This window comes from Trichosurus vulpecula, chromosome 7, assembly GCF_011100635.1.
Source record: "Trichosurus vulpecula isolate mTriVul1 chromosome 7, mTriVul1.pri, whole genome shotgun sequence".
Lineage (NCBI taxonomy): Eukaryota > Metazoa > Chordata > Mammalia > Diprotodontia > Phalangeridae > Trichosurus > Trichosurus vulpecula.
Window position 1 is genome coordinate 35,533,904 of NC_050579.1, and position 16,166 is coordinate 35,550,069.

Genomic DNA, 16,166 nt, shown 5'->3' on the forward strand with positions numbered 1-16,166 from the left:
TTTTTCTCATCTCAAGCTTTCTAGAGCTATTTCTTTTTTCTTTATTTTAATTTCAGTTAACAAAAACCTCTTTTCTTCCCCTCTCACCCTGTGGGGACCAGGGAGGGGAACCCTTGTAACAAGTATGCAAGATCCTTTCCCCTATCAGCTGTGTCCAAAACAGGTCTCAGTCTGTGCCTGGAGTCAGTCTCCATTTCTGTCCCATTAAGTCATTGTTCTTGCCTTTAGCCTGCACCCCCTCCCCCCACCTGACCTCCCAGTCTCTCCAACCGGCCCCCACCCCATCTTCCCCCTGTGTTCCATGGTCCTCCTTTCCCTGCTCCTCCTGCTCTTCCCTGAACCTACACAAGCTCTTTCTCTCCTTCCCTCCCTCCCTGTCTCCCTCTCCATACCTCCCTTTCTCCCTTTCGCCTTTCTTCTCTCTCTCTCCCTCCCTCTGTTCTTTTCTCTTCCTCCCTCTCCCTTCTATCTTCTCTCTCCCTCTCTCTCCTCTCCCTCTTCTCTCTCTTTTTCTCCCTTTCTCCTTCCCTCTCTTCTCTTTCCCTCCTCCTCTCTCCTCTCTTCCCTCCTCGCTTTTTCCCTCTCTCTCTTTCTTCACTCCCTTCCTCTCTCCCTCTCTTCTTCTTCTCCCCTCCCTCTGCCTCCCTTTCTCCCTTCTCTCTCTTTCCTTCTCTCCCTACCTCCCTCCCTTCCTCTCTCTCCCTCCTTCCCTGTTTCTCTGTCCTCTCTGTCCTTTTCTGCCTCCCTCTCCTCTCTCCCCCTCTCCTCTGTTCTTTTCTCTCCCTCCATCTCCCCTCTATTTTCTCTCTCCTTTCCCTCCTTCTTTCCTCTCTCTGTCTCTCTCTCTCTCTCCTTCCCTCCTTCTTCTCTCTCCTTCTTTCCCTCCCTTTTTCCCTTTCCCTCCCTCTCTCTCTCTTCCTCTTTTCTCCTTCCCTTTCTCTTTCCCTCCCCTCTCTTTTCTTCCCTCCTTCTCTTTCTCCCTCCCTCTTTCTCCTTACTCTCTTCCTCTCTCTCTCTCTCCCTCCTCCCTTTCTCCTTCCTCTCCCCTTCTCTCCCTCCCTCCTCTCCTTCTCTCTTTCCTCTCTCTCTCTGCCCCGCCCCGCACTCAACCCCCACATTCTACTCCACTGCTCCACGGCTTCTCTCCCACAGCCCTGGAGTTGCCCTAACTCCCTGCCCTCTCTCTGACTCGACTCCACAGCTGGTAGACCTGCAGGCTGACAGCGATGAGAGCCAGCGCACCCACCAGCAGCTCAAGAAGAAGTGTCAGCGGCTGACGGCGGAGCTGCAGGACACCCGGCTGCACCTGGAGGGCCAGCAGGTGCGCAACCATGAGCTGGAGAAGAAGCAGAGGAGGTGGGTGACATGGACCCCTAAGGCCCCTCCCCCGGCTTCCAACCACTTCTGCTTTTCTGTCTCGCTCAGTCAGAGGCCGAGGTGTCAAGGTAGGGATGCCCCGCATCCCTTATGCCAAGAGACCCATAATACATTGCACAGGCCCCACAAGTGCAATCCTCCCACCCTGGACTGGGCAGAAAAGAAGGGAGAACACACGCTCGACTTCTTCCACCATCCCAGGTGTCGGGTGAGGGGCTAGTTCCATGTCTGTAATGAGCCTTCAGAATAAGTTGGAGGCACAGGCCTCAGTAGCCAGGCTGGGCAGATAGACTGTTGTGGCCACTCTGGGCGCCTGCTGTCTTTACCCTGTCGCTGGGGCAGTCATTAAACCTAGTGGGACAGGGCAGCCACTGAGGCCTCCCCAGGATCCAGGGCTCCCTGCTTCCCTGCAGCCCCCCAGCCCCTCCCCCGGCCCCTGAAAGCCCCCGTTCCCTTTCACTTAGCTTGACTCAGTTACACAAACACACCCTCCTGACTCGGATGTCGTTAAACTGCAGAGCGAGAGATGCTTCCATCTCATTATGGTAATGACACAAAGGAGGGGGGCACAGCCCTCACTGGAGGAAATCCAATCTAAATTAATTTCCCTAGTGGGGGCTTCTTCATTAGGAGAGGAGGGAAAGCTGAGGAGCCTCTGCCCCCCTGGGGAGGATAGGGAACCCCAGGGGGGTGAGAACAGATCCCAGTTCCATTGGGATGGCAAGGAGAGGCCCCTCTGCCAGTGCCAAAGGGCTCGCACCACCTGGGCACACCTTCCTCCGACTGGCCTGCTGACCAGTTCATGCCTCTGAGATTTCCAGTAAGAACAGTGTCCATGAGTGGTGGAGCCAGAGAAGGGGCCCTCTCAGAGCTCACCATTAATGCGGCTGGACCTCCTGGGCCTGAGTTCTAGGGGACTGATGGTATGTGGGGGGGTCTTATCCCCCCATAGACCTCTCCCACTCCTCCCCGCTCCCCAGCAGCCTCCATGACCCATCCTCTCCCCAGAGACTGGCATCCTCAGCAGGACCAATCTAAGAACTCCCCTGCTCCCTTTTCCTCGGAGCCCCCTGGGTGACAGCGCTAGCCCAGGCTAGTTAACGTGCTACTGAGCTCCACTGGGCACCTTATTAGGTCTGGCTGCCTGGAGTTTGTGGTGGGGGAGGGACTGCCTGATTAGCTATTCAGAGAAGGTGTTAAGAGGAACTTCAGCAATTTGCTCCTTATTTAGGGTCTCTGGGCGGGAAATGAATGACTTGAGTGAAGGAGTGAAGAGAGAGGCCCCCGAGCCATGTGCCCGCTGAAGCACACTGCCAACTGGGCACAGCAGGAAGGCAGGGAGGGGAGAGCGGCAGCTTGGGAGGGGGTGCAGTGTGGTGTGGGGCCCGTGGTGTCTCTGACTGCTCCCAGAGGTCAGAGTGAGCACACCAAGCTGCCTGGACCACCGGCTTAGCCAGGGCCTGAGAGTCCAGATGAGGAAACTGAGGCCGAGAGGGGTTAAACAGCTAGTGTCTTAAACTGGATTGGAACCCAGTTCTTCCTGATTCCAGGTCCCATGCTGCCTCTCAGGTGAAAGCCTTAGGAAGAAGGCTTGGAGAAGCCTTTTATGTCCATGGGGCAGAGTAAATGACCCACTCCTGACTGCCCCAAGGAAGGGAGATGAGAGTTAACTGCTACAGGGCCACGGCTTGATCTGGGATCCCTGTCTATCTCCAAGTATCTTTTTTTTTTTTAGGCAATCAAGGTTAAGTGACTTGCCCCATAGCTAGTAACTATCCGAGGTCACATTTGAACTCAGGTCTTCCTGACTCCAGAGCTGGTTTTCTATCCACTGTACCACTCAGCTGCCCCTGCCCATAAGTATCAAAGAGACAGTGCAGTACATTGCAAAAAAGACTGGTTTTGGAGTCAGAGGAACTGGGTTCAAGTCCCACCACCTGCATGGCCTTGGGCAAGTCACTTAATTGCCCTGAGTCTTAGTTTCCTCCCTCTATAAAGTGAGGGGATTGGACTAGGTGGTCTCTGAGGTTGTTTCCAGGTCAAGATCTCAAGGATCTGCCAGGATTCTCTGCACCGTTCTCCTGCCCACAACTCCCTAGTCATGTCTGGAAGCAGCAGGACAGAAGTACCCCCCTCACTCTGATGATCTACACTGCCACATTTTCCGTCCTACCCCAGGTTTGACAGCGAGCTCTCCCAGGCCCACGAGGAGACCCAGCGGGAGAAGCTACAACGGGAGAAGCTACACCGTGAGAAAGATGCCCTCCTGGCTGAAGTCTTCAGCCTGAAACAGCAGATGGAGGTGAGTATGGGCTCTGAGCCCCCACCGGTGGTGTCCCAGACTCACTAATCCCATCCCCATCCTCGGCTGACCTGTTTTCTTTTCTTGCTCTAGGAAAAAGACATGGACATTGCTGGCTTCACCCAGAAGGTCGTCTCTCTGGAGGCGGAGCTCCAGGACATCTCTTCTCAGGAGTCCAAGGACGAAGCCTCTCTGGCCAAGATCAAGAAGCAGCTCCGGGACCTGGAAGCCAAGACCAAAGATCAGGAAGAAGAGCTGGATGAGCAGGCGGGGACCATCCAGATGCTGGAGCAGGTAAGGGGGGCGCGGCAGGGCGCTGATACAGAAGGAGCCAGGGACAATGAGAGGAAGGAAGGAAACCAGCATTTACTGAGTGTCTCCTCTGTGCCAGGCGCTGTGCTGAGCTCTCCACAAATAAATCTGATCCTCACAACACCCGCCCCGAGGGGTAGGTGCTAATGTCATCATCATTTATAGTTAAGGAAACTGAGTCCCAGATGACTTGCCCAGGGTCACACAGCTAGTAAGTCAGGGTGGGTTTCAAACCCAGATCTTCCTTAATCCCACGAGCCATGGGACTCAACGCCTGCTATACCACATTGCCTATGATGCGTCCCTTGTCTGTTTCTCCTCACCCAGGTTGGTAGGGGAGAAAGGGACTCATCTTAACCCTGCTTACAGAGCCCAGCTAGACATCTGTGGGAGGTAGCACACTATGTTCTTTCTTTCTTTTTTAATTAATATCTTCTGTTTTTCCATCACCTACATTTCCCAAAATGTCTTTCCTCCTCGTCCCCACCTAGATAGCTAGCTCTTTTTTTTCTTTTCTTGTTTTTTGGAGGGGGACAATCAGGGTTAAGCGACTTGCCCAGGGTCACACAGCTAGCAAGCGTCAAGTGTCTAAGGCTGGGTTTGAACTCCACAGCCAGCACTCTATCTGCTGCACCACCTTGCTGCCCCGATAGCTAGCTCTTCAGAAAGAATAAAAGAGAAAGATAAGTCAGAAGCAGCTTAGCAAAATTCACTAACATGTTACCTAAGTCTGAGGGTATATGCAGTCTTCTGCACCCATGGTCTCCCACCTTTGTGTAGAAGAGAAGGAGGTGTACTTTCTCACCTAGTCTTTAGGGTCAAGTTTCAAGCTTTTGGTTTGCTAGGCTGGGCCAGCCCACCCTGACCGTGGTGAGACATTGGCAGGGTGTATTGGATGTGACTAGAAATAGTTACAAGAACAAGTAGCATCTATCAGGCACCTCCTCTGTGCGAGGCACTGTGCTAACTGCTTTACAGATATCTGATTTGGTTTCTCCAACAATGCTGGGAGGTACTTGCCATTCTTATCTCCGTATCACATTTGAAGAAACTGAGGTTAAGTGACTTGACTAGGATCATACAGCTAGTAAATGTGTGAGGCTGGATTTGAACTCAGATTTCATCAATTGTGCGCCCAGTACACTACTTCACCTGGTTGCCTGAATAGTCAGGGAATTTTGTGAGAGGCCCAAGGCATGAATACTAGCCTTTTCACCTAGCCTGGAGAGCCACAGACACCCCCTCTCTGAACAGGAGCCATGACTCCAAGAAGGTGAAACCTCCAGGGAGCCCCTCCCCCTCTCCTCTAATAGCTCACCCTGTCCTATTTGATTTCTCTGGTGTCAGCCCATCTGGACTTTCCTCTGTAGTGGGCCAGTCACCACCCAGCAAGGGTATTTGCCTTGTCCAGAAGGCCAGCCACCCAACTGAGTCCACATGAGAGAGGGAGAAGAGGTTAAAGGGAAGTCAGCTGATCTGGGTGGAGATGTTGGAAAGTTACCTCTGGAGCAAGCCTAGGATACCACCTGTCGATTTAGGGCTCCCTTCACGAGCTCTGCCATCCGGTCCTCCCCTGTGAAACTCTATCTCCCACCTCCATACTTTTGCACAGGCTGTGCCCTGGTGCACTCCATGCTCACCTTCCCATCTTAGAATCCTGGGTTTCTTTCAAAGCTCAGCTCAAGCAACCCTTCCTCCATGAGACCTTTCTTGATCCCAGCTACTAGTGCCTCCCCCTCCCTCAAAAAAAACCAACCCTCTCTTATTTATTTGTACAGATTTTCTGTCTCCTTATGTATGCATCTCTGATGGACAGTGTGGCACAGTGGAAAGAGAGCTGGCCTCGAGTCAGAAAGGCCTGTGCTCAAGTCCCAATGCTAGCACCCTCAGGCCAAGTGACCCTGGGCAAGTCATTTCTTGCCTTATCGCCCCAGGCAGCTCTGTGTGGGAGGTGCCGTGTCTGCCTCAGTAAAGTGTGCCAGTGACATCAGTCATGGGGTTAGTCCGGGTCATGTTCATACATGGGCTGGAATAGGATAGAATGCAGAAGGATGCTGTGACTTGGAAGGAGGAAATCTAGGAGACTGAAGACAAAAGATATTCATAAAAACCCATTTTGATAAGAAGACTGTAAAGGAGTGTAAGCTTTTTGAGGGCAGGGATGGTCTCATTTTTGTCACTGTATTCCCAAGACATACAGTAGGTGCTTAATGAGTGCTTGTTGCTTGACTGACTTGTGTTGGGCTACCTTGTACCTCCAGGCCAAGCTTCGCCTTGAGATGGAGATGGAGCGGACAAGGCAGACTCACTCAAAGGAGATCGAGGGCCGAGATGAGGAGGTGGAAGAGGTGCGCCAGTCGTGCCAGAAGAAGGTGAGGACGTCTGCGTGATGCACCTGCTGTCAGGACATGGCACCCAGGGCCGGTACCGGGGGTTCCCTGCCCTTCCCCACCCTCTCGGTACTTTGGGTGCTCCTAGCCTTTGGGGGATGGTCACCCCACGACACCCCCCTCCGCCTTCCCCAGAATAGCCCATCCAGGCCTGGCATCATGAAGTTCTGCAGACTGCTCTTTGTGACCTTTGTAGAAGGTCACAATCAAGAGATTCCTGGTCTTTCAGGGCTGCCTCTGCTGCCAGCAGCCTTAACTGTGGGCGCCAACCAGGCACCCGCTGACCCTACTCACCTTCGCATTGCTATGGAGTGATCTGTGAAGGAGGAGGAGGAGGTCGGGGATTGACCTCACCCCGGTGGCCTCTGGGTCTTCCTAATAGTTATTCAGCGTGTCCTCCTGCTGTCCACTTTGGGCGGCCTTTGGTCTGCTGCCCCTGGCTGCTGGGCGCATGATAATGCCTGTAGAGCTGAAAGGGACCACAGAGGTCATGTAGCCCAACCCCCCTACTTTATAGGTGAGGAAACTGAGGCTCGGACAGGTTGTCCTGGATGGGCCCTGAGAACTACTGTTCTTCAGAGCCTGTGCTCCCAGTCCCATTCTAACCTCGCTTTGTCCCCCTCCTGTAGAAAGAACTCAGTGGGATGGTGTTTCAACAATTTGGCTAGCAGCTGTTGTGGGGGTGAAAAACCAACACAAGCCCAACAACAAGAACGCTGCCAAAGCCCAGGTTCTTTTGATCTGCTTTACTAAGGAAAGCAACATTAAGGGGTTAACGAGCTTACTTTAATTCAGCATACAAATACCATTCACTTAGTTCAGGGGAAAAAGCCAGCACCCTGAACTTTGGAACAAACACAAACAAATTACAAACATCGACAGACAGACCAAATGCAATTCATAGTTACCAACATCTAGGTTCAGCCCAGGAGCTCATAACAAGGGCTGGCCCAGAGTCCCGTGCCACCCCTGCTTGTGGGTCAGAGCTCCAAAAAAGAGAAAGCCAACCCCTGGTTTTGTATCTTTTTCAGGATCAAGGGTGAGTCACACATGTGACTCGCCCACGTGACCTGAAATCATCACAAAGAGGCCACTTAAACCCACGTGGTCTAAAAGCCTCTGACCAAACATGCCACTCAAACCCATGTAAACTAGGTCCTCCCCTTAGGCAAGGAGATCACCAAGGATTCCCAATCTAATCGAGGAAACAAAGGCCAAACTCTTCAAGGGCACTTGGTTGAACTGAGTGCTAAGAGCCCATTTTGATTGCCAACACAGATGGAGGGGGTGATACCTCCTCCTCAGACATGCTGATGGGCACCAGGGAAGCCAATGTTTTCTTTTACCCCGTGGCTTTAGTTGAAACAGATGGAAGCACAACTGGAGGAGGAGTACGAGGACAAGCAGAAGGTTCTGCGAGAGAAGAGGGAGCTGGAGGGCAAGCTCACTGCCCTGAGTGACCAGGTGGGGCAGTCTGGGCCAGGGCAAGGCTGGGGTGGGGCAGGCTTATAGGGGAGGCCCTGATGGTGGCAGGCTGTCACCCCCTTGCCCCACATCCTCCAAGTGGCACAAGCCATGTTGGGTCATGGAGGTTGGAGGGCTGGGCCAAGCCCCTCAGGCAGGAGTGGCCCCAAGAGGTACTCTGCCCACATGCACAGGGCTGGTCATGAGTCATCAAAGGGTGATTTCAGGGGGGAGAGAGAGAGACAGAGACAGAGAGAGAGAGAGAGAGAGGGAGAGAGAGAGAGAGGGAGGGAGAGAGAGAGAGGGAGAGAGAGAGAGGAGAGAGGAGAGAGAGAGAGAGAGAGGAGGAGGGAGAGGGAAGTAGGGGGAGAGAGGGAGGGGAGAGGGAGGGAGAGAGAGAGAGAATGGATGGATGGATAGATATATAGAGTGGATAGATATACAGAAAAAGAGCTAGAGGGAGGGAGGGAGGGAGATACATAGATAGGAAGATAGATGGTAGGTAGGTAGATAGAGATATAGGGAAAGAGATAAATAGATATACAGAGAAATAGATAAGACAGTTGGATACATAGATAAGATGGTTGGATGGGTAGTTAGAGTCGAAAGAGAAAGATAGACAGATAACTGGGAAAATAGATAATCCATACACACATATATAGATGATAGTTACATAGATTGATTGATTGAGATAGCAGTTATTAAGCTCCTCCTACATGCCAGGCACTGTGCTGATCCCTGAAGATGTATATACAGGCTAACAAAGCAGGCCCCCTCATGAACCTTACCCCCTAATGGGACAAGGCAGCCCATAAAGGGGAGCTGAGAGGGGTGAAGGGGGGTGCCAGCTGCTGAGTGAGGGGAGAAGTTCAGTGAATGGAGTGAATCATGGCTGGGCCCTCTCCTGAAAAGTATCCAGGCTAGGGGGGGGTCAGCAGTCAGGAGCGTGGGGCTGCAGGGTCAGGGTTTTCTCTGGGGTGGGAAGCCTGGAGAGTGAAGTGAAGAAGATCAAGGCCCCTCTTAAAGCAGCAGGGATAAAATCTGGGAATGGTGGGGAGGTAGCCGGCAAGGCCTCACCGCCTGTTCACACAGGTGAGTCAGCGGGACTTGGAGTCTGAGAAGCGCCTACGGAAGGACCTGAAGCGGACCAAGGCCCTGCTGGCAGATGCCCAGATCATGCTGGACCACCTGAAGAACAATGCCCCCAGCAAGAGGGAGATTGCCCAGCTCAAGAATCAGGTACTTCTGAGAGACCACCAGTGTTGGCCCCAGGCATGCAGAGCTGGGGAGACATTAGAAATCATCTAGTTTGGCCCTCCCTGAGGAAAAAGTGAGGCCTGGGAAGGTCGCACAAGTGGCAAGTCCCCAAGAGTCAGGATTCAAACCCAGACCCCCAGGGTCCTGCCAGTCACGCTCTGCCCACTGCTGCTAGGAGTTTATACTCGCTTACAAATTTGTTAAATTGCGATTGGCTCTTCTGTCCTCCTTGAGCTTGATCCATTGGGAAAGGAAAGACAGAGTCCTCCCAGCTATAGGCCCCACCCAGGGCCTCCCCCACAAGAGGCAGCTGAAGCGACACCCCCAACCTGTACACAGCGTTCCCTGCTCGGTCAATAGGATCATAGAATCAGAATTATAGTCTTTCAGGAGTGGGAGTCCGCTTCGTGTAAGTAGGCCAGAAAAAGGATCCCCTCTATGACCCCACCAGCTTTAAGCCTACTGTCCCACCCTCCTCCCTGCTAGATTTCAAAACCTATTATAAAAAAAATTACCAAATCTATCTGGCATACATTCATTTACCAAGCATTTATTAAATGCCTACCATGTACCAGGCACTGTGCTGGGGATGCAAAGACAAGAAAAAGAAAACAGGGAAACATTCTGTATGTTTCTTTAAGAGGTGCCCACACAGTCATGATAATACTAATAATGCTGTACCACTTACTACGTGCCAGGCCCTGTGCTAAGGGCTTTACAATCATCTCATTGGATCCCCACAACAATCCTCTCAGGTGCTATTATGACGTCCATTTTGCAGATGAGAAAAGTAAAGCAGACAGCAGTATAAGTGACTTTTTCAGGGTCACAGAGATGGTGAGTGTCTTTATCAATAGATAATCTACAGAAAGCTAGATAGCTGGGAAGATAGACGCGTGAACATATATGCAGGTATACATAGACATGGAAGATAAATGATGTATAGGAAAATCGATAGACTTATTTATAGATTATTTATAATAGACACATAGAAAGAAAGATAGATGATAAATAAGAAATCAATAGGTATTGGAATTGGTTTGGCATTATGGCTTGGATTTGGCCTCCCGGTTTCCTGACTCCAGGCCCAGTGCTCTATCCACTGCCCCACCCACCTGCCTTATGCCTAGGGCCCTAGAGGAGGGGTCTCTGACCGTCTCTCCCTGGGTGGGTGGGCCCTTTGTCTAGCTGGAAGAGTCAGAGTTCACCTGTGCGGCAGCTGTGAAGGCGAGGAAGGCCATGGAGGTGGAGATTGAAGACCTTCATCTCCAGATTGATGACATCTCCAAAGCCAAGACAGGGGTAAGAACCTGGGGCAGGACATAATGCAACCATTGGTGGTTATCGGGGGCCGGAGTCAAACGGAGCTTTGTCGACCCTGTCCAGACTGGTGGCCCTTCAGAGACTCTCCATCCACCCCCCACCTCACTGGAGGCAAAGTGTTTTGTGCAAGGTTATGCAGGCAGTTATAAATCTAGATACCATGAAGGAAACTGAAGCTTGGGACGGTGATGTGATGTATCCAACATAGGGAGTAAATATCAGAGATGGAATTCCAACCTAAGTCTCTCCAAAATCAAGCAGTATCTCAGGCATCTTCCTTCTCCTAGTTCTCAGAATCATCCGTCTAGATTTCTGGCTGGATGAGACCTCAGAGCCCATCAGGTCAGACAAAGCATCTGTAGTAAGCATCAGAGTTGGGATTCAAATCCAGGCCCTCTGATGTCAGAGTTCAGGGTCTTTCCACCGGCTTCTAGTGAAATAGCTCCCTTCTCTACTGACTTGAATCAGGGATGTTGAAATGGACTCACGGTCCCACCTTCTCTTTCCAACCCCAGCCTCCTCCTCCTCAAGTGGGACACTCTGCCCCCATCCAGGGGGCTTGGGATCAGACTGTTGAGGGAAGATGGAGGGGGGGGAGGTCCCGCCTTCCCATTTAATCACCTGTGTTGGGGGGCTTGGCCGCAGCCACAGCGTCATAAATAAAGGCAGCTAATGTGGCGGGTGATGTAAACAGGCGCCCAGAGATTCACGGAAGTGCCAGTAAGAGGGAAGGATGCTCTTTCCCCCTCCCCACCTGCCCAGGCCCGGCCTGCTGATGGAAAGCGCCGGGTAATTAGAGACCTTATTTAATGTCTTCTTTTTAATTCCTCGCCTCCCTCTCGGCCTATCGACAGAGAATTCATTATAGTGATTTGAACCATGGGCACCTGCTTAGGGCCGGGCGACCAAGGAGAGCACTAGGAGGGGGCAGAGGGTTCAAGGCAGTCACGGGTGGGTGTCAGGGCCCTGCCGGCCACGGGGCTATCTAGAAGTGCCAATCTCGAGGGTTTGATTTACCCTATGGCATTTGGGCTCCTCAGCAGTTTGCAGGTGAGGATTCACACTCCCTAATTGCGTTAAAAAAGGCTGTTACAGAATTACTGTTTTATTTAAATCCGAGTTAATAAATTTCTTGGCGGAGCCTTTCCCCAGCTCCCCACAGCCCAGTAACAAGATGGATGGGGCAGAGAAGGAGCCAACGCAGTCGTTTTGGTTTGGAATTACGGGCTAATGGATTCATTCATTTGCTGGCGCCACCATTGGCTGTCTCCTCCCCACCCCCTCTCCCCCCAGGGCTGGGCCTGGACTGGCCTTGGGGAGGTGGGGATCCAAGCAGATCTTTCTCTTAAGGAGTGCGGCACGGGTCCTGGGAGCCTCTCCAGAGACCGGGTGCCACAGCTAAGACTTTACCCACGGGCTTTATCCACAGCAAGGGGATCAGTCTTTCCTTTGGGTCTGTTTGCTCAATGCAGACGTTCATTCCTTGAATCTCTCCCACGGGATCCTTCTGGTCTGGGGATGTCCCCTGAGACGTCTCCATATGAAGGCAGGGAGGTGCCCTGGGAGGTCTGTCACACCCTGGGGGGCATTCGACCCTGGCATGAGAAAGCAGCTCAGCCGGAGGATGTGGGCAAGACACACCGCCCCCCCCCCACCCCGCCTCCCCTTGCCCTAGTCTCTCTAAGCGGTGCCTGTTCACAGATCTTCGCCAAGGAGGGACCTCAGGGGCCAGCTCATTCAACTTTCTCATTTTACAATGAAGAAACTGAGGCCCAAGGTGGTTAAGTGACTTGCCCAGGGTTACACAGGTAGTAAGTGTCAGAAGCCGGATTCAAGCTTCACTCACAGGACCCTAGAAGTATAGATGGATTCATAGATTTAGAGCTGGAAGAGGTCTCAGAGACCCCCGAAGATGAAGATGAAGCCCAGGGTTGTTAAGTGACCCGCCTAAGGTCACACAGGTTTGGGGAGAGTTGGGGTGATAGACCACGCCTCCTGACTCCAGCTCTTAGGCTCTTTACATGGATCCACAGTGCTGAGATTTCTAGAAAAATCAAGACCAAGAATCGTGGGATCCTAGTTCTCAACACCCTCTATTCTAACCCTCTCGTTTTATAAAGTGAGAAACTGAGACTCGGAGAAGGAATAGGATCATTGATTTATTTAGTGCTGAAAGGGACCTCAGAGACCGTCTAGGATAACCCTCTCATTTTACAGATGGAGAAACTGAGGCCTCAAAGAGGAAATCATTCAACAGTTAACAAGCATTAATTGAGCACCTGCTGTGTGCCAGGCGCTATGCTAAGTGCTAGGGATACAAAGAAAGGAAAAAAACTAATCCCTGCTCTCAACAGTCTAATGGGGAAGAGGGGGTGGGGCAAAGCAGTCTAATTTGGACTCGCTCCAGGTTTCATAGGTAGTATCAGAAGCAGGATTTGCACCCGGGTCCCCTGAACTTTACACACTGGTTCTGGCTGAGGGGCTGGACAAAACACCAGCAGCCGTCTTAGGCGATTGTCTCAGGGGCTGCTCAGATAGAGACCTAGGTGCGTCCCCCTGGGGTCCACGCTCTGTGGCTGGGCCCTGACGGTCCCATCTCCTGCCTCTCCCCAGCTCGAGGAGCAGGTGAGCCGCCTTCAGCGAGAGAAGAACGAGATCCAGAACCGGCTGGAGGAGGACCAGGAGGACATGAACGAGCTCATGAAGAAGCATAAGGCCACTGTGGCTCAGGTACTGGCCCCCTGCCTGTCAGCCCTCCTCTGAAGCTTCTGAGGCCCCTCATGACCTTTCCAGCCTCACCGGAGGGCCCCGAGTCAGTACAGCCAAACTGACTTTCTCCTCTCTGCTTCTCACATGTGACTCTCATCTCTGCTGTCCTTGTCTTTGCACTGGCCAGCCCTCCTGCCTGGAATGCCCTCCTTTACCTCATAGACCTCCTTTCTTCCTTCAAGAATAACTCAGGCATGAAGCCTTTCCTGATCCCCCCAGCTGCTAGTGTGCTCCCTCCCAAGCTGCCTTGTGTTTAACTCTTGATTTTCTTTTCATTTCTGCATTCCCTGTTAGAATGTAAACTTCCTGAGGGCAGGGATTGATTCCTTCTTTGCACTTAGCAGAGTGCCTGCCATATATAGTACGTGCTTAATAAATACTTGATTGATTGATGGATATCAAAGGCACATTCTGCACCTGGATGTGGCCCCTTGGCTCAGACGGGAAGGGAGTGTGTCTCTGTCTCTGACGTTTGGAGTAGGACCTGTCTGTCCTGGCCTCCAAATCAATCTCCTTTTTCCATAAAACAAGCATTTATTGAGTCCCTACTGTGTGTCAGGCTCTGGCTTGGAGAGACAGAGCTTTGCCTCCAGAGGCAGAGTTGACATTCTCCATTCTTTCTGCAGGCTTCCCGGGACCTGGCCCAGATGAATGACCTCCAGATTCAGCTGGAAGAGGCCAACAAGGAGAAGCAGGAGATTCAGGAGAAGGTACCAGGGCCTTCCGCTTGCTGGAGAGAGGGGTGCTGGGATCCCTGCGTATTGGGGAAAAGAGAACACAGCAGCCCTGGGCTGTCAGAGAGGGCTCCCGGGGCCCGCAGAGGAAGGAAGCGTGTCTATGGAGCTCCTTCCCAGGCCCGCTGGCCTGCCTTGGGATGGGCTCTTCCTTATTTCCTTTGGGTCCTGGGCTTTCCTTCTACTCTCTGTAGAGACAGAAGCGGACCAGAGGGTGGAGTGTCCATGGCAGGTGGGAGAGGGTCTGGCTTGGACCCCGTATCCTCCCTGCCCTTCCTCCAGAGCCCACTTCTGTATCTCTTCCCATTGCCTGGCCAGTTACCACTGGGATGAAGCTCCCACAGACCTGGCTCCCTTCCTGGTCCTGGGCTCAGTCTGTGGGCTGGGAAAGGCCCTTGGTGATTTCTCCCTCCCCTCCCCCTCTTCTTCCTCCCAGATGCAGGCCCTCCAGAGCCAAGTGGAGTATCTGGAGCAGTCCATGGTGGACAAGTCGCTGGTGAGCCGACAGGAAGCCAAGATCCGGGAGCTGGAGACTCGTCTGGAGTTTGAGAAGACCCAAGTGAAGCGCTTGGAGGTGCGCACTCTCTCCTTGGGCTGGCCCCGACTCCCTGCCCTTTGACAGAAAGCAGCACAGGCACCCCAGGGCCCCGGGTCATGGCAGGGTCCTCGCTGACAGTCACCTGAAGCAATGGGACCACAGGCTCCTAGAGCTCATGCTGGGAGAGCCCTCAGGCAGAGACAAATCCCGTTCTCTTAGTTTATAGATCAGGAAACAGGCTCAGAGACTCACCCAAGGTCATGCAGGTAGTAAGTGTCAGAGTCAGGACTCGAACTTAGCTCACATAGGATGCTTTACAGGGTCATAGATCTTAAGCTGAGAGAGACTTCAGACCCCATGTAGCCTAACTGAGACGGGGGGGGGGGGGAGGGGGGGGGGGGAGGTGGCGGAATATCTCGGCCAACGTCCTATGGGTAGTGTTAGAGGTGAGATTTGTACCCAGGCCCCCTGATTGCAGAGCCAGTACACTGTCCACTGTCCCACCCTGTGGCGGGGCCATCTCAGCAGGACAGCTCAGGGTCCCAGTTTCCATTCCATTCTCTGGGACCCACCTCCTGTAGCAGGGCACTAATGTGCCCATCCTCCCTCTTGCCCATCCCCCCCTTTTTCCAAGTACCACGCTGGATAAAAAAGTCATCAGTAGCTGCCCTCTTCCACCCCGAAGCTTGGAGCCAAGGATCCTGAGTTAGATGAGGCAAGCCCCCAGGAATGTCCCTCCAAGACCCCCCTTGGGCCCCATCCTGGGGGGGTTCACTGACCAGCCCAGCTGTTGTGTTGGCTCCCAACCCCATCCCCCGCCCCGCCCCCCCAGTCAGCAGAGGAGGGGGAGCTCCTGGGCCCGCACCCCCACCTGCTTGATAATCTGCTCCAGCGCCTGCCTGCTGCCCAGGGACCCGAGCAGCGCTGCATTTTGTCTTCATGTTTTCCTGGCTGCACCCCTCCCCGCTCCCCCATCCATCTCCCCTCCTTCCTCCCACCCCCCTCCTCAGCAGAGCCATAAATATGCAGCGGACCGACCAGAGCCTTGTGCCGCCCAGCTCCCCTCGCCCCCTTCCCTCGCTCCCCTTCCCTCTCCTGCTTCTCCTCCATTCTTCCTCTCCTCTCCTCTCATTTAATTTCTCCTCACTCATCTTCTCTTCTTCCCTTCTCTACCCCCTCTCCATTGTCTTCCTTCCTTTCTTTCCTCTCCCTCCACCTTTTCTCCTTTTCTGTTTTTCACTAGTTCCTCACCTTCTCCCTCCTTTCCTTCCCTCTCTCCCCTCCCTCTCCCATTTCCCCATCTCTTCCCTTTCCCTTTACTTCCTTCTTCTCCCCCTTTCTCTGCTCTCTTCTTTTTCTCCCTTTCCTTTCTCCCTCTTTCTTCTCCTTTCTCCCTCCCTCCTTTCCCTCTTTCCCTCTCTCCTTATCCTTCTCCCATCTCTCTCCTCTTGTCCTTCATCTTCTCTCCCCCTTCCCCATTCTTTGTTCCACCTTTCTCCCCATCTCCCTTTCTTCCTTTCCCCTCCTCCTTCTTTCTCTCTTTCCCCTCTCTCCTTTCTCCCCCTCCCTCCTTCTCTTTTTCTCCCTTTCTCCCCTCCCCTCTCCTTTCTTCCCCTCCCTCCCTCTCTTCCTTCCTCCTTTCCTTAATCCCCTCTTTCCTTCTCTCTTCCCCTTCCCTCCTTCCTCCCCCTCCATCCCTC

General features: G+C 53.0%; 1 protein-coding gene across 7 annotated transcripts in view; it reads left to right on the forward strand.

The window, feature by feature from the left end:
• MYO18A (myosin XVIIIA) overlaps positions 1-16,166 on the forward strand; it is a 152,961-nt gene that overhangs the window by 117,127 nt on the left and 19,668 nt on the right. For 6 of the 7 annotated variants that reach the window (XM_036767277.1, XM_036767279.1, XM_036767281.1 and 3 more), the window contains 10 exons: positions 1,202-1,356; positions 3,556-3,679; positions 3,773-3,973; positions 6,253-6,363; positions 7,741-7,845; positions 8,938-9,084; positions 10,291-10,404; positions 13,039-13,155; positions 13,821-13,904; positions 14,365-14,502. In XM_036767277.1, coding sequence (XP_036623172.1) covers positions 1,202-1,356; positions 3,556-3,679; positions 3,773-3,973; positions 6,253-6,363; positions 7,741-7,845; positions 8,938-9,084; positions 10,291-10,404; positions 13,039-13,155; positions 13,821-13,904; positions 14,365-14,502 — 1,296 coding nt within the window. Of the gene's footprint in view, positions 1-1,201; positions 1,357-3,555; positions 3,680-3,772; positions 3,974-6,252; positions 6,364-7,740; positions 7,846-8,937; positions 9,085-10,290; positions 10,405-13,038; positions 13,156-13,820; positions 13,905-14,364; positions 14,503-15,151; positions 15,182-16,166 lie in introns of all 7 variants that reach the window. The other variant, XM_036767278.1, reaches the window with a different exon arrangement.